This window comes from Lissotriton helveticus, chromosome 7, assembly GCF_964261635.1.
Source record: "Lissotriton helveticus chromosome 7, aLisHel1.1, whole genome shotgun sequence".
Classification (NCBI taxonomy): Eukaryota; Metazoa; Chordata; class Amphibia; order Caudata; family Salamandridae; genus Lissotriton; species Lissotriton helveticus.
In genome coordinates this window covers 135,464,296-135,484,448 of record NC_136068.1, presented here as the reverse complement: position 1 = coordinate 135,484,448, position 20,153 = coordinate 135,464,296, and the positions used below count along the sequence as shown (strand labels likewise).

The 20,153-nt window shown below is 48.8% G+C and overlaps 1 protein-coding gene across 1 annotated transcript; it reads left to right on the top strand.

The window, feature by feature from the left end:
• Nucleotides 1-17,159: 17,159 nt before the first annotated feature.
• On the top strand, nt 17,160-19,502 carry SOX12 (SRY-box transcription factor 12). Its single transcript, XM_078650442.1, has one exon. The coding sequence runs from the start codon at nt 17,878-17,880 to the stop codon at nt 18,859-18,861; it is 984 nt and encodes a 327-aa protein (XP_078506568.1). The 5' UTR covers nt 17,160-17,877; the 3' UTR covers nt 18,862-19,502.
• Nucleotides 19,503-20,153: the final 651 nt, after the last annotated feature.

Here is a 20,153-nt window from a genome sequence, read left to right as displayed (position 1 = left end):
CAAACTGCACTCTCAATCTGCACTCTCAAACTGCACTCTCAATCTGCACTCTCAACTCTCAAACTGCACTCTCAACTCTCAAACTGCACTCTCAAACTGCACTCTCAAACTGCACTCTGCACTCTCAAACTGCACTCTCAAACTGCACTCTCAAACTGCACTCTCAAACTGCACTCTCAATCTGCACTCTCAAACTGCACTCTCAATCTGCACTCTCAACTCTCAATCTGCACTCTGCACTCTCAAACTGCACTCTGCACTCTCAATCTGCACTCTGCACTCACAAACTGCACTCTCAATCTGCACTCTGCACTCACTAACTGCACTCTCAATCTGCACTCTCAAACTGCACTCTCAAACTGCACTCTCAAACTGCACTCTCAACTCTCAAACTGCACTCACAACTCTCATGCTGCACTCTGAAACTGCACTCTCAACTCTCAAACTGCACTCTCAACTCTCAACGCAAATAGCCTCCCTTGAGAACAAAGCCCTGACGAAGACAATAATGATTCTTTGCTCACACGTGATAGGTTTCCCAAAGAGATGCTTACACATCCGCTCGTGTTGACGCTGGTGGAGGAGAGGATTAGCAGGCAGAGTCGCTGAACTCGTGCTTTTAGCACCTGACGTGCATTCCTAGAACTGGAGACTATAATATGTGAATAAACCTCACCCTAGGGGGGCGTGGCCTCGCAGGAGGTGCACGTGCATTCACGGAAAGCGAGTTGAGTGCCTGGAACAATCGACCAGCAAAGAGGCTTTAATACAGAAACAGCGCATTCATTCCAAAAGGGGCCGAGCCGACGCACGGGACACACCGTACAGGAAAAGCACAGTTAAAGTTGTGAATTATGCGTTGGAGAGGAAGCAAACGATTGGCAGACTGATATTTGCTACCAACTCGTAGGATTATTTGTTTCATAGCCAATAAAGTAGCTGAACTAAATGCATCCTTCAGAGTTAACGTAATCTGCTTGTTCACAGTGTAAATCCTTTGTAATATTCAATGTTTTGATATCGTTTACTACGTATTTGAGCTTGAACGTCACCATTTAACAATAACGAGTTTTAGTTTGTCAGACTTTCATAGTCTATGCCCTATTCAGTCCCCAAGAATGCTAAAATCTGTTAGTTATTTAATTAAAATTCTAGTAAATAACCTCATCTTTCAGTTCTTAATTAACCACCAAAGCCCCTTCTCCATTCACAGAAAAAGCTTTGTTGTGCTTCTTTTAATGTTTTTGCTGATGTGTGTACTACTTGCCCATGCACGTGGACTCTGGAGCACGAACCAAGAGAAGACGGTTTTCGCATGACTGCCTTTTGTGAGAAGGGAGGGCGAAAGATGTAATTGTGCTTTCTGTGTGGAAGCGTTTTAAAATGCAGACGGCACGAATTAAAATGTATGAAATATTTCTGGCATGCAGCAGCTGCGCGCTGAGCGCTGCTGAATGGTGAACGCGCCCGGCCATCTGGATTCACTTACGGAGGCACCCTGACAGCTCCTAATTATAATTAATGTACTTCTGTGCGCGCACACGCACAACATATGCCAAACATGGCGGACGAAAACTACATTTACCCTATCACGTCAAGGCTACTAAAAATACACCACAGCGAAGACGAATCACTGGGCAGATGAAAAAAAACACTAAGGAATGTGTCTGGCCAAAGCCCTAGAGATACTTTTTTTTCTCTTTAACATTAGGAGCTCGAAGCTCCACCCACTTCGTGGGCGTAGGCCGAGCCCTAAAAATATGGCAAGCATACGGCTGCTTTAATTTAAGTGGGAGCATGGAATGTTTTACTTTTTTATTGTTTTTGTGGTGCAGGTTTTTGATTTTTTTTTAATCCAAACAAAATTACTGTTGAAGCAGTTTGCCATGGTCAGACCTATTGTCTTTGCCAGTGCTTGTTAGTAGGTACAGTAATGGTGATATATTTGAATGTATTTGCCTAGACTTTTACTTATGCTTTGGTTTTAAGCTTGCTGTAATGGCCCGTCATCTTCTTTGGAGATAGCTTAGTGTTTGGCAAAGCTTTCAAGAGGCCTTCGGGAAGCCACATTAAATTGTGTGTGTAATTATCAGAGCCCCAATTCCAAGGGTTTTTGGAACCCATGTACTTCATTACTGTATCCCTTTTTAGGTTCCGCCTGGCGTCCGCTGCGCAGCAGCGTTCGCGCAGGCGAAATCTTATGTTAGAATAGTATGTGCCTTAGTTCCGCCTCTCTCTTCCAGCTCCATAAATGGAGGCTAGCCATTGGAAGAGAGATCTGTCCGTCATTCTCCGAGGCGATTCGTGGGCGTTCCGGTGATTTTTTTCCCTCTCCGCCCCTTGTAGAACATCATTGCGGCGGTGGGCGGTTCTTTTTTTTGGGGGGGGGACAGCATGTTTTGGTCATTTCCACCGTGTCTCCAAGGAGTGCTGCTCGCTGTCCGGCAAGCAGAGCTCGGCCGAGAGCGACGCTGCAGCTCATCTCCTGCCTGCAGTGCCGCCGCTGCCCGCACTACTCCCTGCCCAACCTCGACCTCTTCCAGGGCCGTCCGCACTCGAGAGCGCGGCCAAGCAGACCTGGCGGCGTTTTACGGGAACAAAGACCTTCCGGCTTATTAGCCAGCATGGTTTCAGTGTCTGCCTGTTGTGGGCGGGTTTCACGTCTCCTCTGGGATCCTGTGATGGAAGGCGACTCTGACGCCTCCTGATCCCCCTCGGCAGCAGGCTGATGAGGTTATGACTGTAATACAAAGAGTTCAACAACAAAAGTGAAAGGGCGGTGACAGTTTCCTTTCCTTGAAGCCAGTGAGGTCTCAATGTGAAACTGTCCCGAGAACGAGCCCCTCCCACTGACGTCATCTGAAGTTGGTGCTTGGAGTTGAAGTTGGCTCCGAGGAGAAGGAAGCGCGTGCCTGCTCAGGCAGCTCAGGAGGTGGCGCGCGCAGTGTGAGACTGAGGGGTGTGACCAAAGGCTGTGCGTGCAGCGAGTGACCGGTGCAGAGGGGCGAGAGGGAACACGGTGCTGACAGGCCAGCACGTGCACAGTGTGAGGGCGCGCGACCACGGGGTACGCGGCCGAGAGCAAGGCACGAGCCGGGAGCTGACATGGTACCGTAGGGGAGCGCGCGGAGAGTGACCACTGACCGACAGGCTGTGCGCTGGGTAGGAGGTGGCAAGATTGCGACTGACAAGAGGATCCACCCGGATCCGGCAGGCTAGAGGTATTCACAGACACGGTGTCCCGGCTGACTCTTTCCGCGTTCTTAACGGCCTCCAGCTTCATCTTCACTGTCCCGAACAGCTCCCTCGCTGCCTACCCGGAAGTGAGCTATAGACTTTCTTTTCAATGCCCCCTGCATGCCGGGACCCTTCAGCTTCGCAGGCCAACCATCAAGGGCTTGACCACACTCGGCACCCTCCTCTGGAGAACTCTAACCGTCAAAGACTCTTTTAGCCCTCTTAAAGTTCTTCCATATCCCCCCGTCCCCACCACCACTTTTCCAATAGTTCCTATGCCGACAGCCCCACATCACCTCCCGAATTACAGCAGGGCTACCCCGCCGAATTCTTCATCTCAACGCCCCGGAGTTGCTCCTTGTAGCATCTTATACGAGAGCTCTCGACCCTGCAACTGCCTTTCCAAGAACTTCTTCCGCGAAGCTGCCCTTCCAAGAACTGCTCCCTCATAGCCACTGCTTCGTCAAACTGTCACATTTCCCGCAACCTGGACTATCCATCAGAGCCACTCAGTGCCTATCTTGGGTACACCCTCCCAACCTTTGGGTAAGATGGCAATCTTGCCTTTCCAATAACTGGCCCCACAACTACTGTTTCAAACAACTGTCCTCTCCCAATTCGACCATCGGCGGTCGAAGACACCATCGGATTTCCCCCATCCTTCTCACAGCTTGCAGTCCCCTATTACATCTTACTTATTTTTTCTGGGGATAAGATGTCCATCCTGCCCTTCACCCCCCTATAGTGAAGAGGCTCCTTGGTTGGAAGAAGGGTGGGGGAGGCGAGCAGGGAGTACCAGGTGGGCAGAAGGAGAAGTGGAGTGAGAAGGCAGTAAAGAGCCTGGTGAAGAAACTGAAGAAATCCGGACAACTTGAAGCTATTGTCATTGTAAATGACAATGCCATTTATTAATCTGCTTTCAAAACCAACACATAAATACAAAATTTGTCATTTACAATGCCAATAGCTCAAACTTTTACAAAGGCGAAACCGTTGCATTGTAAATGCTTGTTAACAGAGGGGCCAGTAAAACTCCAGTCCCCTTCAAGACTAGTGTCAGGACCCTGAAAACCTCACTTACCGCATCCAAGCACACTGTCTGCAGTCCTTAACCCTCTCCTCAAGAAATACTTTACCGTCCAAGTCAACGAACCTAGACTTCAATAGCCTAGCTGACTCCCTGCTCACTTGTCCATCAAGGATAGGTGGTTATTTGAACTGTTTCAACCTCCCAAGCTTCCTCCCTCCCCTTCACTGTATGCCTAATTATAATGTTTTGCTTATATCTTTATGCGTCCTTATGTCCTGCTATGTAATATATGCCTAATTATAATGCTTGGCTTATATCTTTATGCATCCTTATGTCCTGCTATGTAATGCAACTTGTTTTCCCTTGTGTATGTAAAGCGCTCTGATACCGACGGGTCTAGCTAGCGCTATATAAAACTTGTAAATACATGTCCAGTGACTGCACTTTGTGATCTTGCCTGCACTCGGCAAGTCCACTGCCTCTGTAGTAGGCCTGTCATCAATCTCCATGGACAGTGTCAGGTCAGCACATACCCAGCTGCTTGTGTACCCAGTACTACTGGCACCCTCTACCCAAGCCCCTCCATTGGCAGAAGCATCCCATCACACTCAGTGAGCTCTTGTGCCCAGTGTCAGATCTGTGCCTGCCCCTTCAATCCCTATATCAGTTCTCAATAACTAACCTTCCCCAGTCCAACCATTCTCCTAACACCGACCTCTGTGACTCTTCATGTCCATGGTCAGCACCATGTGACCATGCCTGCCCAGGCCCCTATCCCGGCCCCTGCCTGCCTAGTGTCAGCATGCAGCATTAGCGCTGTAATGCTAGAGTACTCCCTGCATGCTCAATACCCGCTGCCTCTAAAACTTTTCATGCTCTCTATGCCATGTGACAGCATACAAACCCCTTCTGCCCTCTCTGATCACATCCCATTCCCCAACGTCAGCAGCCCTAACTACTTCTTATTGCCCTCTTATGCCCAGTTTGATCATTACAAATCCAAACAACGAGAGAGAGCAGGGTCAAGGTGTTACTCTTATACCCCTTTAATAATTATACCAAACAACAAAAGAGTAACAAAACAAATCAAACTCATTTCTGATAGATACATCTGCCGTGTGAATTCCTCACCTTGTGAATATCCCCTTGCGTCAGCAACATTCGGAAATTCTTTTTGTAGCTTCGCGCCGACGTGGATCCGGACGTCACAGAGGCACGGCACCGCTCGCGACTCCGCTGACGTCACCGACGCCTATAATAGGCCCATGCCGGCATGATGACATCAGTTCCCTTTTTTCCGCATCGTCGACGCTAACGGTTTTCTGGGATCGTACTGTAGCTTTACAGTAACTTTGTTACTATTATCCTATTATTGTGTCTATTTTTATATTCTTCGAAATGTCGTCGAATAAAACTGGATTTAAAGCTTGCGGCGAATGTGGCAAGACTATGTCTATCACCGATCCTCATGAATGCTGTGTCTGGTGCTTAAGTTCCGACCATGACGTCGAGGATTGTCCTTGCTGCAAGAAGATGACTCCGAAGGCTTTAAGAGAGAGAGAGACGAAACTCCTTGTGGCAAAACTTAAAAATAGGAAAGTTAAAAAGTCTTCGAAGTCTCGATCTCGACGGTCGAAGTCGAGGTCGAGGTCTCGTTCGAGGTCACGCTCGGAGTCGTCTTCAGCTCACGCTTCGAAGTCTTCGAGGAAGAAGCACAAGAAGAGGAGCCATGAGTCACGTCATCACTCTGGAAAGGACTCTAGTTCAAGACCGAAGTCCCAAGTCAAGCTTCTGAGTAAGGAAGTGGAAGTTTCAGAGTCGGAAGATCATAACTCTGTTGGTGAGACTTCACATCCGAATTCACCCGAATCTCAGAAGCAGGTCCATTCTCCGGTTCCATCCAATCCTTCTGTTCAGGAGGATGAAGGTGAGGAGCAGGGGGCTGGTGAAGTCGACGTTCCGGTGCCTGCGGGTTCGTCGACCCCGGTTCCTGGACTCGATGAAGAGGTCGACGTCGTATCGACTCCACCTCCTCAGGAACAACCCAGAGGTCCATATCCTGATTTTCCAACTCCAGGTCAGGATCCTTCTCAGTTCCTAAACGCCATGTTTGGTGTCTATTCCAGGGCAATGTTCCCGTCTGGTGCACCTGTTGGTCCCACGGGTCCTATGGCTTTTAACTTCGGTGTTCCCCAGGCTTATGCCCCTGCGCACTTCATGCCTTTTATGCCGGCTATACCACCGCATTGGCATTTTCCGACACCACCGGTGTCGTCGACGCCGAAGCGCACGACGCCGACTCCGTCGACGCCGGTCCCATCGACGCCGATACCTACGACTCCGAGGCAGGATTCTGCTCGACCTCGTATAAAAAGACCTCATCCGACTTCGGGTTCGACGCCGGCACCGACCCCGTCGGAGTCGATTCCGAATCCATTGGCTTCTGTTGTGAAGGAAAGATCTCGGAGAGAGGCCCAGAGACTTCTGGAAGAGGAAAGATGTCAATATTCAGATACTGAAGAAGGGGAGTTACAGGATTCTGAGGATCCTTTTGAGGGCTTGGGTGAGGCCAGTGGGCTTGAACTGTCTCCTGAGTGGGACTTGGCTTCGGTGTCAAATGTACCATCGAAGGATGTGGTGCCTTATCACACCGTTATAAAAAAAGCAGCGAGTTTATTGAATATTAATCTGCCCACTGCTGATTATAAACCAAATATTTTAACTGAGGTTCTTCATTCACCCTCGTCTGTTATTGAACCTATGTTACCCTTCAATGATGCCTTATCTGAGCCCATCTATGAGGTTTGGAAGAAACCTTTATCTGCTCCGGCTGTTTCTAGAACAGTGGCGAGGAGATACAGAGTTGCACCTGGGGACCCTGAATTTTTATCAACACATCCCCTACCTGAGAGTTTGGTTGTGCAGGCTGCCTGCTCAAAGAGATCTGCTGGTGCTTTTCCACAGGTTCCTGGGGATAAAGAATCCAGAAAGCAGGATCAAACTGCCAAGAAGGTTTTCTCCTCAGCCAGTATGGCGTTAAAGTCAACCAACGCAACGTGTCTGATGGGAAGGTATATCCATGCCTTGATGGATTCTGTCAAACAGTTGATTCCGAAAATCCCTGAGGATGACAGAAAGGATTTTCAGGAGGTGATATCGGACACTCAAGCAGCTGCGAGACAGGTGATTCAGAGTGGTCTGGACACTGCTGATTCGGTGGCGAGGGTCATGGGCTCTTCCGTGGCCACTAGGAGGGCTGCCTGGCTTAAATCATCGGAGTTCTCTGCAGACGTTCAGTCTGTTTTGATGGACTTGCCTTTTGATGGCTCAGGATTGTTTGGCAAGAAGGCTGATGCTGCCTTGGAACGTTTTAAGGACAGTAGGGCCACTGCAAAATCTTTGGGTCTCCAGGCCAGAGGTACTACTGGAAGACGCCTCAGGGGGTTTGGAAGATCTTCCTTTCGTTCTTACAGACCATCTCAGCAGCAGCCACAACAACAGCAGAATACGCTGTACAAGTCGTACAGGGGCAGGCAAAGATCCCGCCCTAGAGGGCGTCAAGCTTCCTCCTCCTCTTCCTCCTCCCCTTCCCAATCCCCGGCCAACGCAGCAAAGCAGCCCTAGATCCGCCATTCCGGATCATGTGGGCCCAGTGGGGGGTCGGCTTACACATTTTCTACAAGATTGGGAATTAATAACATCGGATCTTTGGGTTCTCAATCTTGTAGAGAATGGGTATGCACTTCCTTTCCAGGAATTCCCTCCCAATTACCCTCCTTGCCAGGGTTATTGTTCGGAGGACCACCTGCTTCTCCTGCAGGAAGAAGTCCTGGCTTTGTTCCGAAAAGGTGCGATAGAGGTGGTTCCAGAGCAGGAAAGGGGTCAGGGGTGCTACTCCCGGTATTTCCTGATCCCCAAGAAAGATGGCAGGCTTCGGCCAATCCTGGACCTCAGGATTTTGAACCTTTACCTGAAACAGGAAAAGTTCAAGATGCTCACTCTTGCGCAGGTTCTTCAAGCGCTGCTAGAAGAAGACTGGATGGTGTCGATCGAGTTGCAGGATGCGTATTTTCATATTCCCATCTTGAAATCGCACAGAAAGTATCTCCGTTTTACGGTTGGGTCACAACACAACCAGTTTGTGGTCCTTCCGTTTGGTCTTACTACTGCGCCTCGACTCTTCACCAAGGTGATGGCAGTGGTGGCAGCTCATCTCAGGAGAACGGGGATACATGTGTTTCCGTATCTAGACGACTGGCTGATCAAAGCGGAGTCGCCGGAGAAGGTGCTCCATCATCTGCAAGAGACAACTCAGTTGTTGCACAGGTTGGGTTTTTCGATAAATGTACCCAAGTCTCACCTGGTGCCCTCACAGCGCAACCTGTTCATAGGTGCGGTACTGGACACTACTGTGTGTCGTGCATTCCCTCCTCCTCAAAGGATTCGCGACATACAGGAGATGATTCCTTTGTTTTACAATGGAGCGGTCGTTCCAGTCCTGAAGGTCCTTCGCCTGCTCGGTCTGATGGCTTCATGCATTCTGTTGGTCAACCATGCACGCTGGCATATGAGGGCGCTCCAGTGGTGCCTCCGCAGGCAGTGGTATCAGCACAACGGAGATCTCAGGGAGTCAGTGAAGATCTCCAGAGAAACTGCAGCGGATCTGTCTTGGTGGAGCGTGGAAGGCAATCTGTCTCAAGGGAAGCCTTTTCAGATTCCTCCATCGGTTGCCACAGTGATATCGGATGCGTCCACTCTCGGGTGGGGTGCTCATCTGGGGGACCTGGAGGTCAAGGGTCTTTGGTCTCCAGAGGAAAGGTTGCTTCACATCAACCTTTTAGAATTGCGGGCGATACGTCTGGCGCTCAAGGCCTTCCTCCCTTCCCTTCGCGGTCAGTCTGTTCAGGTCCTGACGGACAACACGACCGCGATGTGGTACATCAACAAGCAGGGAGGAGTAGGGTCGCAGTGTCTCTGCAGAGAGGCTCTGCGTCTCTGGTCCTGGGTTCAGGACCATCGGATTTGTCTGATGGCAAATCATCTGGCCGGAGTTCAGAACGTTCGTGCAGACAGTCTCAGTCGGCAGTTCTCTGCCGATCACGAGTGGAGGCTCCATCCGGGGGTAGTTCACAACATCTTTCAGATGTGGGGGACTCCTCGGGTGGACCTGTTCGCCACTCGCGAGAATGCTCACTGCCTGTCATTCTGCAGTCTCCAGTATCCGATGCAAGGAGCTTTGGGGGACGCGTTTCAGTTGAGTTGGAGCTCGCAACTCCTTTACGCGTTTCCTCCCATACCATTGATTCCTCGGGTTCTGAGGAAAATTCGCCAAGACCAGGCCCAAGTCATATTGATCGCCCCGGATTGGCCAAGAAGGGTGTGGTATTCAGACCTTCTCCACCTCTCCTCTCATCCGCCGCTCCGTCTCCCTCACAGGGCAGATCTCCTCTCTCAGATGGAGGCGCAGGTTCTACACCCCCACCTCCAGACCTTACACCTTCATGCCTGGAGATTGAACGGGGCAACCTGATTTCTTTTTCTCTCCCTCACGATGTGGTGGATGTCATTTTGTCAGCCAGGCGTGACTCCACTAAGTCCATCTATTCTTATAGGTGGTCTAAATTTGTTACTTGGTGCAGGGAGAAGTCTATAGACCCTTTGAGGGGCCATTTATCTGATGTTCTCCAGTTTGCCCTTTCTCTGGCACAGCAAGGGCTTGCTGTGGCCACGGTGAAGGGTTATCTTTCTGCGCTGTCGGCTTTTATCTGTTTGCCTGACCAGCCTTCTCTTTTTAAATCTCCTATAGTTTTAAGGTTTTTGAAGGGCCTCACGAATAAGTTCCCTCCTACTCCTTTTATTGTGCCTCAGTGGGATTTAAATCTTGTTTTGACATTTTTAATGGGTGCTCCTTTTGAGCCTCTTCACAAATGTCCTATGAGGCTTCTGACTTTCAAACCGGTTTTCCTCGTTGCAATAACCTCGGCAAGGAGGGTAAGTGAGCTTCAAGCTCTTAGTCACAAGCCCCCTTTCTTGTCCATTCATGCTGATCGAATGGTTCTTAGGACCAGGGCTGCTTTTCTGCCAAAGGTGGTGACTTCTTTCCACCTTGGTCAATCCATTACCCTTCCTACCTTTTATCCTCCCCCACACCCTTCCAAGGAGGAGGAGAGATTACACCGTCTTGACCCCAAGAGGGCGGTGTCTTTTTACTTGGACAGGACTAAAGACTGTCGTTTGGAGGACCAGCTCTTTATTGGCTTTGCTGGCTGCAAGAAAGGAAGAGCGGTCCATAAGAGGACTTTGTCGAGATGGATCGTCCTCTGCATTAAGATCTGCTACTCTTTGGCCGGTAAGGAACCTCCAGAGGGTATAAGGGCTCATTCTACGAGAGCTAAGTCATCAACCTCAGCGTTGGCTAGAGGTGTGCCTGTTGAAGATATTTGTAGAGCGGCAACTTGGTCTTCCCTCCACACTTTCGCGAAGCATTACTGCTTGGATTCCGAAGTGAGGAGGGACGGTCATTTTGCACGCTCTGTCCTTCAGGATTTCCTGGTCTAGAAGAGTGGACACCCTCCTCCGGGAGTGGGGACTGCTGTGGGACTCTATTCACAAGGTGAGGAATCCACACGGCAGATGTATCTATCAGAAGAACAAGTTACTTACCTTCGGTAACGCTTTTTCTGTTAGATACTATATCTGCCTGTGGATTCCTCACTGACCCACCCGCCTCCCCGTTGTCCACTCTTCTATACCGGAGTTTATGTAATGTATTATTTTATTGTCAAGGGGTTGTTTATTTCAAATGTTTTATTGCATTTGCTTCACACTGTGTGTGTTACCTTGATTTCTATACTGCGTATACTGTGTATATGTCTACTGTCATCGGTCTGTCCGTGTGCCTCGAAGGCACGGAAAAAAGGGCGGAACTGATGTCATCACGCCGGCGTGGGCGGGCCTATTATAGGCGTCGGTGACGTCAGCGGAGTCGCGAGCGGTGCCGTGCCTCTGTGACGTCCGGATCCACGTCGGCGCGAAGCTACAAAAAGAATTTCCGAATGTTGCTGACGCAAGGGGATATTCACAAAGTGAGGAATCCACAGGCAGATATAGTATCTACCAGAACAAGCATTGAAAATGCAATAGGTCTCGCAATAGAAGAGTTTAACTTTTTTCGTTTTGCAAATGGATGAGTGGCGTTGCGTGGATGAGTGGCGTTGCGTGGATGAGTGGCGTTGCGTGGATGAGTGGCGTGTGAGAGTGGCGTTGCGTGTGAGAGTGGCGTTGCGTGTGAGAGTGGCGTTGCGTGTGAGAGTGGCGTTGCGTGTGTGAGTGACGTTGCGTGGGTGAGTGGGGTTGGAATGCAATAGGTTTCGCATTAGAAAAGTTGTAGTTATTGGTCTTGTAAATGACAATTTATTTATTTTTTCGTTGTTAAAATTGCTAAATTGATGGCTTTGTCATTTACAATGCCAATAGTTATAACTTTTGCGAATGTGACACCTATAGCATTTGGAATGCAACATGTTTTGTATTTATGTGACTTATATGGCAGCTCTGGTCGTTAAAAATTGCTAAATTGATGGCTTTGTCATTTACAATGCCAATAGTTATAACTTTTGCGAATGTGACACCTATAGCATTTGGAATGCAACATGTTTTGTATTTATGTGACTTATATGGCAGCTCTGGTCGTTATGCTACATCTCTAGATAGTTTTATCTTTCGCAAATGTGACACCTATTGTAACACAATATGTGTTGTGAGTGAGGGTGAGGGGTTGAGGGTGAGTGAGGGTGAGGGGTTGAGGGTGAGTGAGGGTGAGGGGTTGAGGGTGAGTGAGGGTGAGGGGTTGAGGGTGAGTGAGGGTGAGGGTGAGTGAGGGTGAGGGTGGGTGAGGGTGGGTGAGGGTGAGTGAGGGTGAGTGAGGGTGAGGGGTTGAGGGTGAGTGAGGGTGAGGGGTTGAGGGTGAGGGGTTGAGGGTGAGTGAGGGTGAGTGAGGGTGAGTGAGGGTGAGGGTGAGTGTGGGTGAGGGTTTGAGGGTGAGTGAGGGTGAGTGAGGGTGAGTGTTATTAATTGTACATATGGGAACTATTTGGGGGAAAGTGCAGACGCCAACCTGCAGCAACCCAGCTCGGGTCACAAAGAAATATGCCAGGCTAAGAGAACATATTACAGTAAGCAAGCGGATACTTGCGCCCAATATGGAATGGCAGCTGTCAGTGAACGTGTAGTGTTGTTAGTGCCCATTATTAGTGTGTTATCACTGCGGTAGACACAGCTGTGCGGTTACAGTAGCACGCCACTCCTAGTTAGTGCTGTGATGGTACTGTTCACTGTTTATGTATTAATGGCAGCTGTTAGAGTGTTGGCAGTGTCCACTGTTGACCCCTGAGATAGAACGTAGAGCAGATAGGTAGGAGGCAGCAGGGCCAAGTGAGGTAGGTAAAAGTAGCTGCTGGCAGCATTACTTCCCTGGCTGTCCTGCTCTATGAATCGATCTACACTGGATCCCAGACTTGAAGCGCAAACTGGAGAGCTGCGGGGGGGCAGGCACCTCCTGGATTAGCAGTTGGAGCAGGACATTATATTTGGAAACGGGTGTGGAGCGACAGAAAGTGGGGGGGATGGGAGAGAAAACAGCCAGAGGAAAAAATTTGAAAAAGGCCTATGGAAACGCAGTGAAATGAAAGGGGGAAGCCACCTAGGAAGAGCCTGGGTAAGCGGAGTAGGAAAGCCCGTATTTTGCTTTGCGGTTTATTTTCGTATTATGTTTCGCTCTGGATTGTATATCTGTTGACAGCTTAATGTCCTTTTGGGCGTGTAATCAGTGTAATCAGTTATTTCCTGCAGCGCAGCATTTTGTTCTTTATGTAAGGGAGTGAGGTTTTTTTTCACAAAATGGGTGTAGTGGCACAATTACGAACAATCTTACTCTTAAATAACAAGCCGTGAGGGGCGGTAGGTGTTTGGGGAAGATATACGGGAGAGTAACTTAACTGCAAGCAGCGCCGTGTGCCAGTGAGTCGCTGTAAAGCCTTGAATACATAAACACCAAGACTAACCTTCCAAACACTTTTAGTTTGCTAAAACTGAATTTATTTTCACATAAAAAAGGAATTTTTGTTCTAAATAGGAACATAAAGCAGGTAATAATTTGCTAAAGCTATATTTTGCATATTTACAATACCATCACACATTTACATGGACGCACGGGAACACACACTTAGGGTGCCTGTTGATTTTAGATACTATAGCAACTTTTGTTTTGCAGGAATGTGGGATATGCACCTGGGGGAGGGGAAAGGAGCCGAGAAAAGCTAACACTGCTCACTGCATTTGTATTAATGCAGCGCATTATTTCCGGATCGTGGCGCTGAAGCAGATTAACGACGGAATTACTAGGATTTGCCCAAATGCATCCATGTGACACTGCCTTCTAGTCTCAGCAACGCACAAGCATTGTGGGACATGTAGTTTCAGGTTTTACATTAATCAGGACCTACAAGTCAGGCCGGTCTAGAATATAAATTACAGTTTGAAACAAAATATAGTTAAGGCGGGCTGAGGCGGTTATATACGACGCGGGTCATCTGTCTGTGACTGGATGAACTACGATGCTTAAATCCGCCCAGCTTTCTCTCGTTATTCAGTTACCCCCAATAGTGAAGTCGGCTCAATAACTACTAAGTGGAGCCCTGCAACGTGCTATTGTTATTTTGTACTTTTAACTGTGCAATGGCACCATCACCATGCTTTAAGAACAGGAGATTGCCTAGCGAGATGTATATGGCCTTATTTGTAATGGTAAAACCTGAAACTACTAGTCCCAGACTGCAAAGCGTCCTCTCCTAAAACATTAGAATCATTTTAAAGGTGGAAAACAAAACTGCATGGTCCAGTATGCACATTAGTTCCCCGGACTCATCACAGCTTTCCCCACCATGCATACAAGAAGCTAGGGCAAGATCTTTAATCCCAAAATCTTTTTTATTAAAACAAGCTCAAGTTGAATACATACTTTTCATTGTTAATCATGCATGCAATACAGTTGTCAATTTGTGTAACATTTGTTGGATGTCAAGTACATTCATCGACCCCCAAGAGCGACCCTAGGGTCGGCTACAAGAGTTTATGGCCAGAGCGGCAACTTTAGATGTATATGAAACAGGCAAGATCGATTATACATCCATACATTTAATACACACTTTTAGGCACCTCAACTCCCTCTGTATTTGCGCCACTGAGACCAGACCTTCTCCCACTTCTACTTGACGATTTCTGACTATTTAGGACAGTAAAGATTATGGGTGTGGTGCTGTTAAACAATCAAACAGAAAAAGGACTGGATCAGCTAAATCAATAATTGCTCAAGTTTACCATATTGAGGGCCAATATGTTCTGACTCATCCAAGTGAATGTTGATGAGGAATCATAATACGCCCACAATGCAAAAGTAAATGACAAGCTGCGAACAAAGCATCCGAAAGCAGCCTAAAGGGGAGAAAGGAGGGGTGAGTGTAAGCCGAGGTCACACGGCGGGCAGGGGAGGGGGCGGAGCGGGGAGAGCGAGAGCGGCATGTGGGTGTAAAGAAGCCGGGCCGGGCAGGGGAGGGGGCGGAGCGGGGAGAGCGGCATGTGGGTGTGAAGAAGCCGGCCGGGCAGGGGAGGGGGCGGAGCGGAGCGGGGAGAGCGAGAGCGGCATGTGGGTGTGAAGAAGCCGGGCCTTTGAAGTGAAGCTAAGCTTCACTTCAAAGGTGTCGGAGGAATGCGGGCGGCTGTGCACGCGCTTTTAAGCTCAATGCACATGCGCATTGAGCTTAAAAGTCACGGGCACTGCAAGGAATCGCCACGATTCCTTGCTTCGTAGTTAAACGTTGTTTGAGCCGCAATAGGCTCGCAAGCTCGATGCGCATGCGCATCGACAGGCGAGACCTAAAAAGCGTTACCGAAGGTAAGTAACTTGTTCATTACCACTATGCAAGCAGTAAATCAGACAAAGGGTTAGTAGGAGTCACTGTGATAAAAGGAACCCTCAGGCACCGAACAAGGTTGGTGACCATGTATCATCATTGGGTTCCAGAAGAGGGCAAGTGTGTTAGTTCCAAAAATTGTAGTGAGTGGTTTAAAAATAGGTATATCTGGGCCCCAACCAAATTTTAATAAGGTACCAGTATTACCTACAAATAAAAACAAAGTGCAAATGGATACTAGATGGTTAAGTGAATTTGAACCACCGTGTCCTTAGAACAAACAACTGGTCAACATGTTTCTGCTATCGCGTGCTCGTTACACACAGCATTCATCAGGACCAAAAGACACCCAGCCCATAGTCCGCGCACCCTAAGGCGCAAACTCCAGGGCGGGAGGGAGAGTACTTTGTGTATTTTTACAACAACTCACACTCTTGTGGGATTGAATTTCTTTCTGTTTTTTAAAAATCTCCAATTCGGAGAGTACAATGAGATTGCCTCGTAGGCTCGTGGCAGGGGAAAACCTTCACGCCAGGAGACTTTCCATCCCAGCGACTACCCGCAGGGAAACCTACTGCTAGCACATCCACGGCCCGGATGTGCTAGCAGTAGGTGGTTCAAATTCACTTAACCATCTAGTATCCATTTGCACTTTGTTTTTATTTGTAGGTAATATTGGTCCCTTATTAAAATTTGGTTGGGGCCCAGATATACCTATTTTTAATCCACTCACTACAATTTTTGGCACTAACACACTTGCCCTCTTCTGGAACCCAATGATGATACATGGTCACCAACCGTGTTCGGTGCCTGAGGGTTCCTTTCATCACAGTGACTCCTACTAACCCTTTGTCTGATTTACTGCTTGCATAGTGGAAATATTAGTTGGATTTGTTTTGTTACTCTTTTGTTGTTTGGTATAACAGTTTGATCATTATACACCTGCTCCCCGCGTGCCCCGTGCCAGCAGTAGCACTCTTTAATGCTATCTGCCCCCTGCTTAGCCAATATTAGCGTCTCCTAAACTCTTCTCCCTATGCCAGTTATCCAAAGCAATTTGTTCCCAGTGCCCAATGGCAGCAGCCCTAGACCCTCCCTGCCTATCGTCTCAATGCCCAGTGTAGGCACCTCCCAGTCCTACTCCATTCTTAGCGACAACCGCCCGCCCGCCCCCTCCATCTCCACAGCCGACCCCCAGACCCTCCCCACCTTCTGCTGGTGACAGTGGCGCGCGATCCGAGGTGACAGGCAAGGCGGCGAGGAGAGAGGTGCAGATTCTCTCCAGCAACCCCTTCCTTGCCGGGAATCGATTGGCCGATGCAAATCCTGCATGCTTGCCCCCATCCAATGATGGGGGGCGAAGGAGGGGTCTCCCATTCAGAAGAATGGGCGCTGGGGTGTTTACAATAAGTGGGCAGAGCCAGACTGGAGACAGCGGGGAGTGAGGGAGCGTCTGGGGCGACTGAGGTAGGAGGAGGGACAGACTGGAAGCGGGCGTGGTGCAGACAGAGGGGCTGCGGGCAGGAGTTAAAGCGCGCCACCAGTGTGTGCAGCAGCGCCAGACAGAGCTTTGTGCCCAGGGCGAGAGGAGCAGAGCGATGCTGAGGCAACCTGTAACGCACATGCACCTGCTGAAGACCCGGGAAATGCCAAGGTCGTGCTAAACCCACAGCGAAAGTGTCCAAAGTGCCTGGCAAGCTCTGTCTGCGGTGCCAATCCCACGCTGGTGGAAACCGACAATGGAAGGTGGACCCCGGATGACCTCAGTATTGGAAAGTGGACATTGGAGTACTCCACAAATGGAAACTGGACGCTGAGAGACCCCATCGATGGAAAGCATACACTGAAAAAATCAGGCGATGCTCAGCCCATGCTGAAAAAAAACAGAAGTGTCAATTCCATGCAGGAAAATTGGTGATGTCAGTGTTTTGCTGAAAGAGTTTGCAGATGTTAGTCCCATGCTTAAACTTCCAGCCACTTCCCATAGGACACCGTGTGGCACAGAAAGTCCTGCATGCCTGTTTCCAAGATTCATCAAGAAAAAACAGAACTGAGGGCGATTGGACAAGCTGCCAGCCTGCAGAAGCAGTGCAGAGAGACAGACTGGACCACACTCTAATGGAAACTATTGGCCGTTAAGCTGGTGCCCTGCAACGCCACTATCAATATGGATGAGCACCAAAGTCATTTGATCCTCTTGCAGCTCCACTTGTCTGCGCTTTGAAGGGTTCCCAGGGATAACAATACCCAGGAGGGTCTGGAGATCCTGCCAGCTCTGTGACATAACTTCAGAAGAATGATACAAAAAGCAAGTAAGTCAGCTCAATCAATGTCAGCACCTGCTGCACAGATCTGTGTGGGTAACCTGGAAATCACAGAGTTAAATGCTGCAAGCTTGGCTCAATCGTTCACACTTTAAACTCCTCCATACCACTAATTTGGGTAACAGCGTCTCAAGTTATTGGCTTCTAGAAATATACAGATTGTATTATGCTCTTAAATGCAATCCTCATTCATAAGTCTTCAGAATTGAACACTTGCACAGAAGGCCTTCTTACTGGCCAGCCAATCGTGAAAACCCCCTAACAAGGGAACATTTAGTGATCTCTGACTACAGCATCTTCCATCCAACAGCACGGGATGGTCCAACACAGGGAGTCTGGGGAACCAACACCTGCATCAAAGATGGACATCCACTTCAGACCATCCAATAGGAAATCCTTGCTTCTAGACTCTGGTCGATTAAAAGGAGAGCCTGGATGGTGCAAGACTCCTAGTGGGCACATCAAGCGTCCAATGAATGCATTCATGGTATGGTCTCAGATTGAGCGGCGGAAGATAATGGAACGGTGGCCCGATGTCCACAACGCCGAGATCTCCAAGCGGCTGGGCCTTCGTTGGAAGCTCCTTCCAGACTTAGACAAGATCCCTTTTATCAGGGAAGCAGAGAGGCTCAGGGTCAAGCACATGGCTGACTATCCGGATTACAAGTATAGGCCACGGAAGAAAAGCAAATCTTTGCCCAGCAAGGCCACAGAGTCACTTCCTGCCCGAGTGAAGCCCTTTGCCCACAGACGGACCATCTCCTTCAGTGTATCATTGCCCTCAGAAACAGGTAACCACTCAGTGACATCTGGCTTTCCAGAGCAGGAGGAGCTGCATGAAGTTCAAGTAGCAGAAGTAACTTCTCAGGAATCTGTGGAAACATCTCCCAGGCACTGGCTGCCTGTGGGCACAATAAGCGAAGGTGCTGCAGCTCACCAACTTCAAAGTAAAGACTGCTCAGTGCAGACCTGCTCAGCAGTTATCCCTCGGTGTGGGTGGTCAAAGGGGGATGGCTCAACCTCCCCTACCTCCAGCAGGTCGTGGGCATCTTCCTTCACCTCGGATGATGACCAAGAACTTGGGGATGAACTTTCGGACCTCCTGCTTCCTGGGACGCAGCCAGAGGCAGATTCCTGTAGCCTTCTGGATTGTGAGGCCTTAGACAGAGACCTAGACCCGTTCCCCACCAGCGCTGTGTCCCACTTTGAATTCCCAGACTATTGTACTCCGGAGGTGACCGAGATGATAGCTGGAGACTGGCTGCTCTCGAGCATCTCCGACCTCGTTTTTACATACTGAGTCGTCTTCAGCAGGTAAACTTCATATCCAATCAGGTTCCAGGCACCATCTATTCAAAGACAGCAATCAGGTACTTTATCTTGACACTTAAAAGCTGATAGTGTCCCCCGAATTCCTATAAGGTATCCTGAATGTGCAGGTAGCCTCCCGTTAACTTCTCCCGGACCAAGATGAACTTAGTCCATGCAGGGACTGGAGAACATTGTCTACACTACTCCTCCTCACATGGAAATCTTGCTGTGCAGAATTTGTGTGTGATTGAGCTCTGAATGTATCTTTTCCAAATGGTGTACATACATGTGACCTTAGTTAGATACTTGACCAACAAAGAACCCTGAAGATTAGTTAATCGTATGTTCATGCTATACTTCAGCACACAAATCCCAGCCACACAAAGCATTGGGAATCTCTCCTTCTCTCACGCTACCTTAGGTTCTCAGGTCCCAGAAACAGGTTTCCCCAGCAGTGTCTGGCTCCATACTTTCCTCAGCCTCTTTGTCACCAAGACTAACATGCCTTGGGCAGCTCTCTACTCTTGTCACCTCTTTGATGCGAAGTCTTTGTTTAACAGCAAATTCTCTGACTACTCTTTTACGAACTCCAGTGAGAAAAGATCACTTCTTCAATGCCAGGTTCTCACATTCATTTATTTATGTACTCGTGCATGTATGTATATATTTCATTATTTATTTATTTATTTATATATGGGTTTCCTGTAGTGTGAACCACATTCCCACTGGAGTGATTACTCTGTTTATGTCTTGGTTACAGTCCTACCATTGCCCACTTTTGCATTCAGATCAGCCAAAAATAACACTCACGATGCTGTGATCTTATTTTGCATGCTTTGATAAAGGTTAGTTGCTTAGATATTCAACAACGTGTACAATAAGGAACATATTGTCCAATCAAAAAGAAATATGGCTCTTAAAGGGTGACACAATGCATGCCATTTCTCCCATCGCACCTTATTTCTGCCTACTCCCAACCAATGAATCTTAGAGATTACTTGACTAAAAGTAGGCAGAGACTGTCCACCACTGTATACACGTGGTGCTTGCAAGCCGCGTCTTCCTGCGCCCACGTGCTCTGAGCCTGACACGCCTTCTACTACACATTTCGGCTGTAGTAAATCCTCATGCTAGCTGGCAACCAATGGGTGTGCGTGGAGGGCGCTGATGGGCACACTCTTGCTACGCAGGCGTTCCTCCACTCATGCACCAGTACCGGGTAGACGTAGGCTGGGTGATTCTGCTAGGGAGGGCTGCTTTCAGATCTTCCTTCTCGAGCAC

Bases quoted from the DNA above. Each gene is read 5' to 3' on its own strand.
- SOX12 (XM_078650442.1), top strand. From the start codon at position 17,878: ATGGTCCAACACAGGGAGTCTGGGGAACCAACACCTGCATCAAAGATG.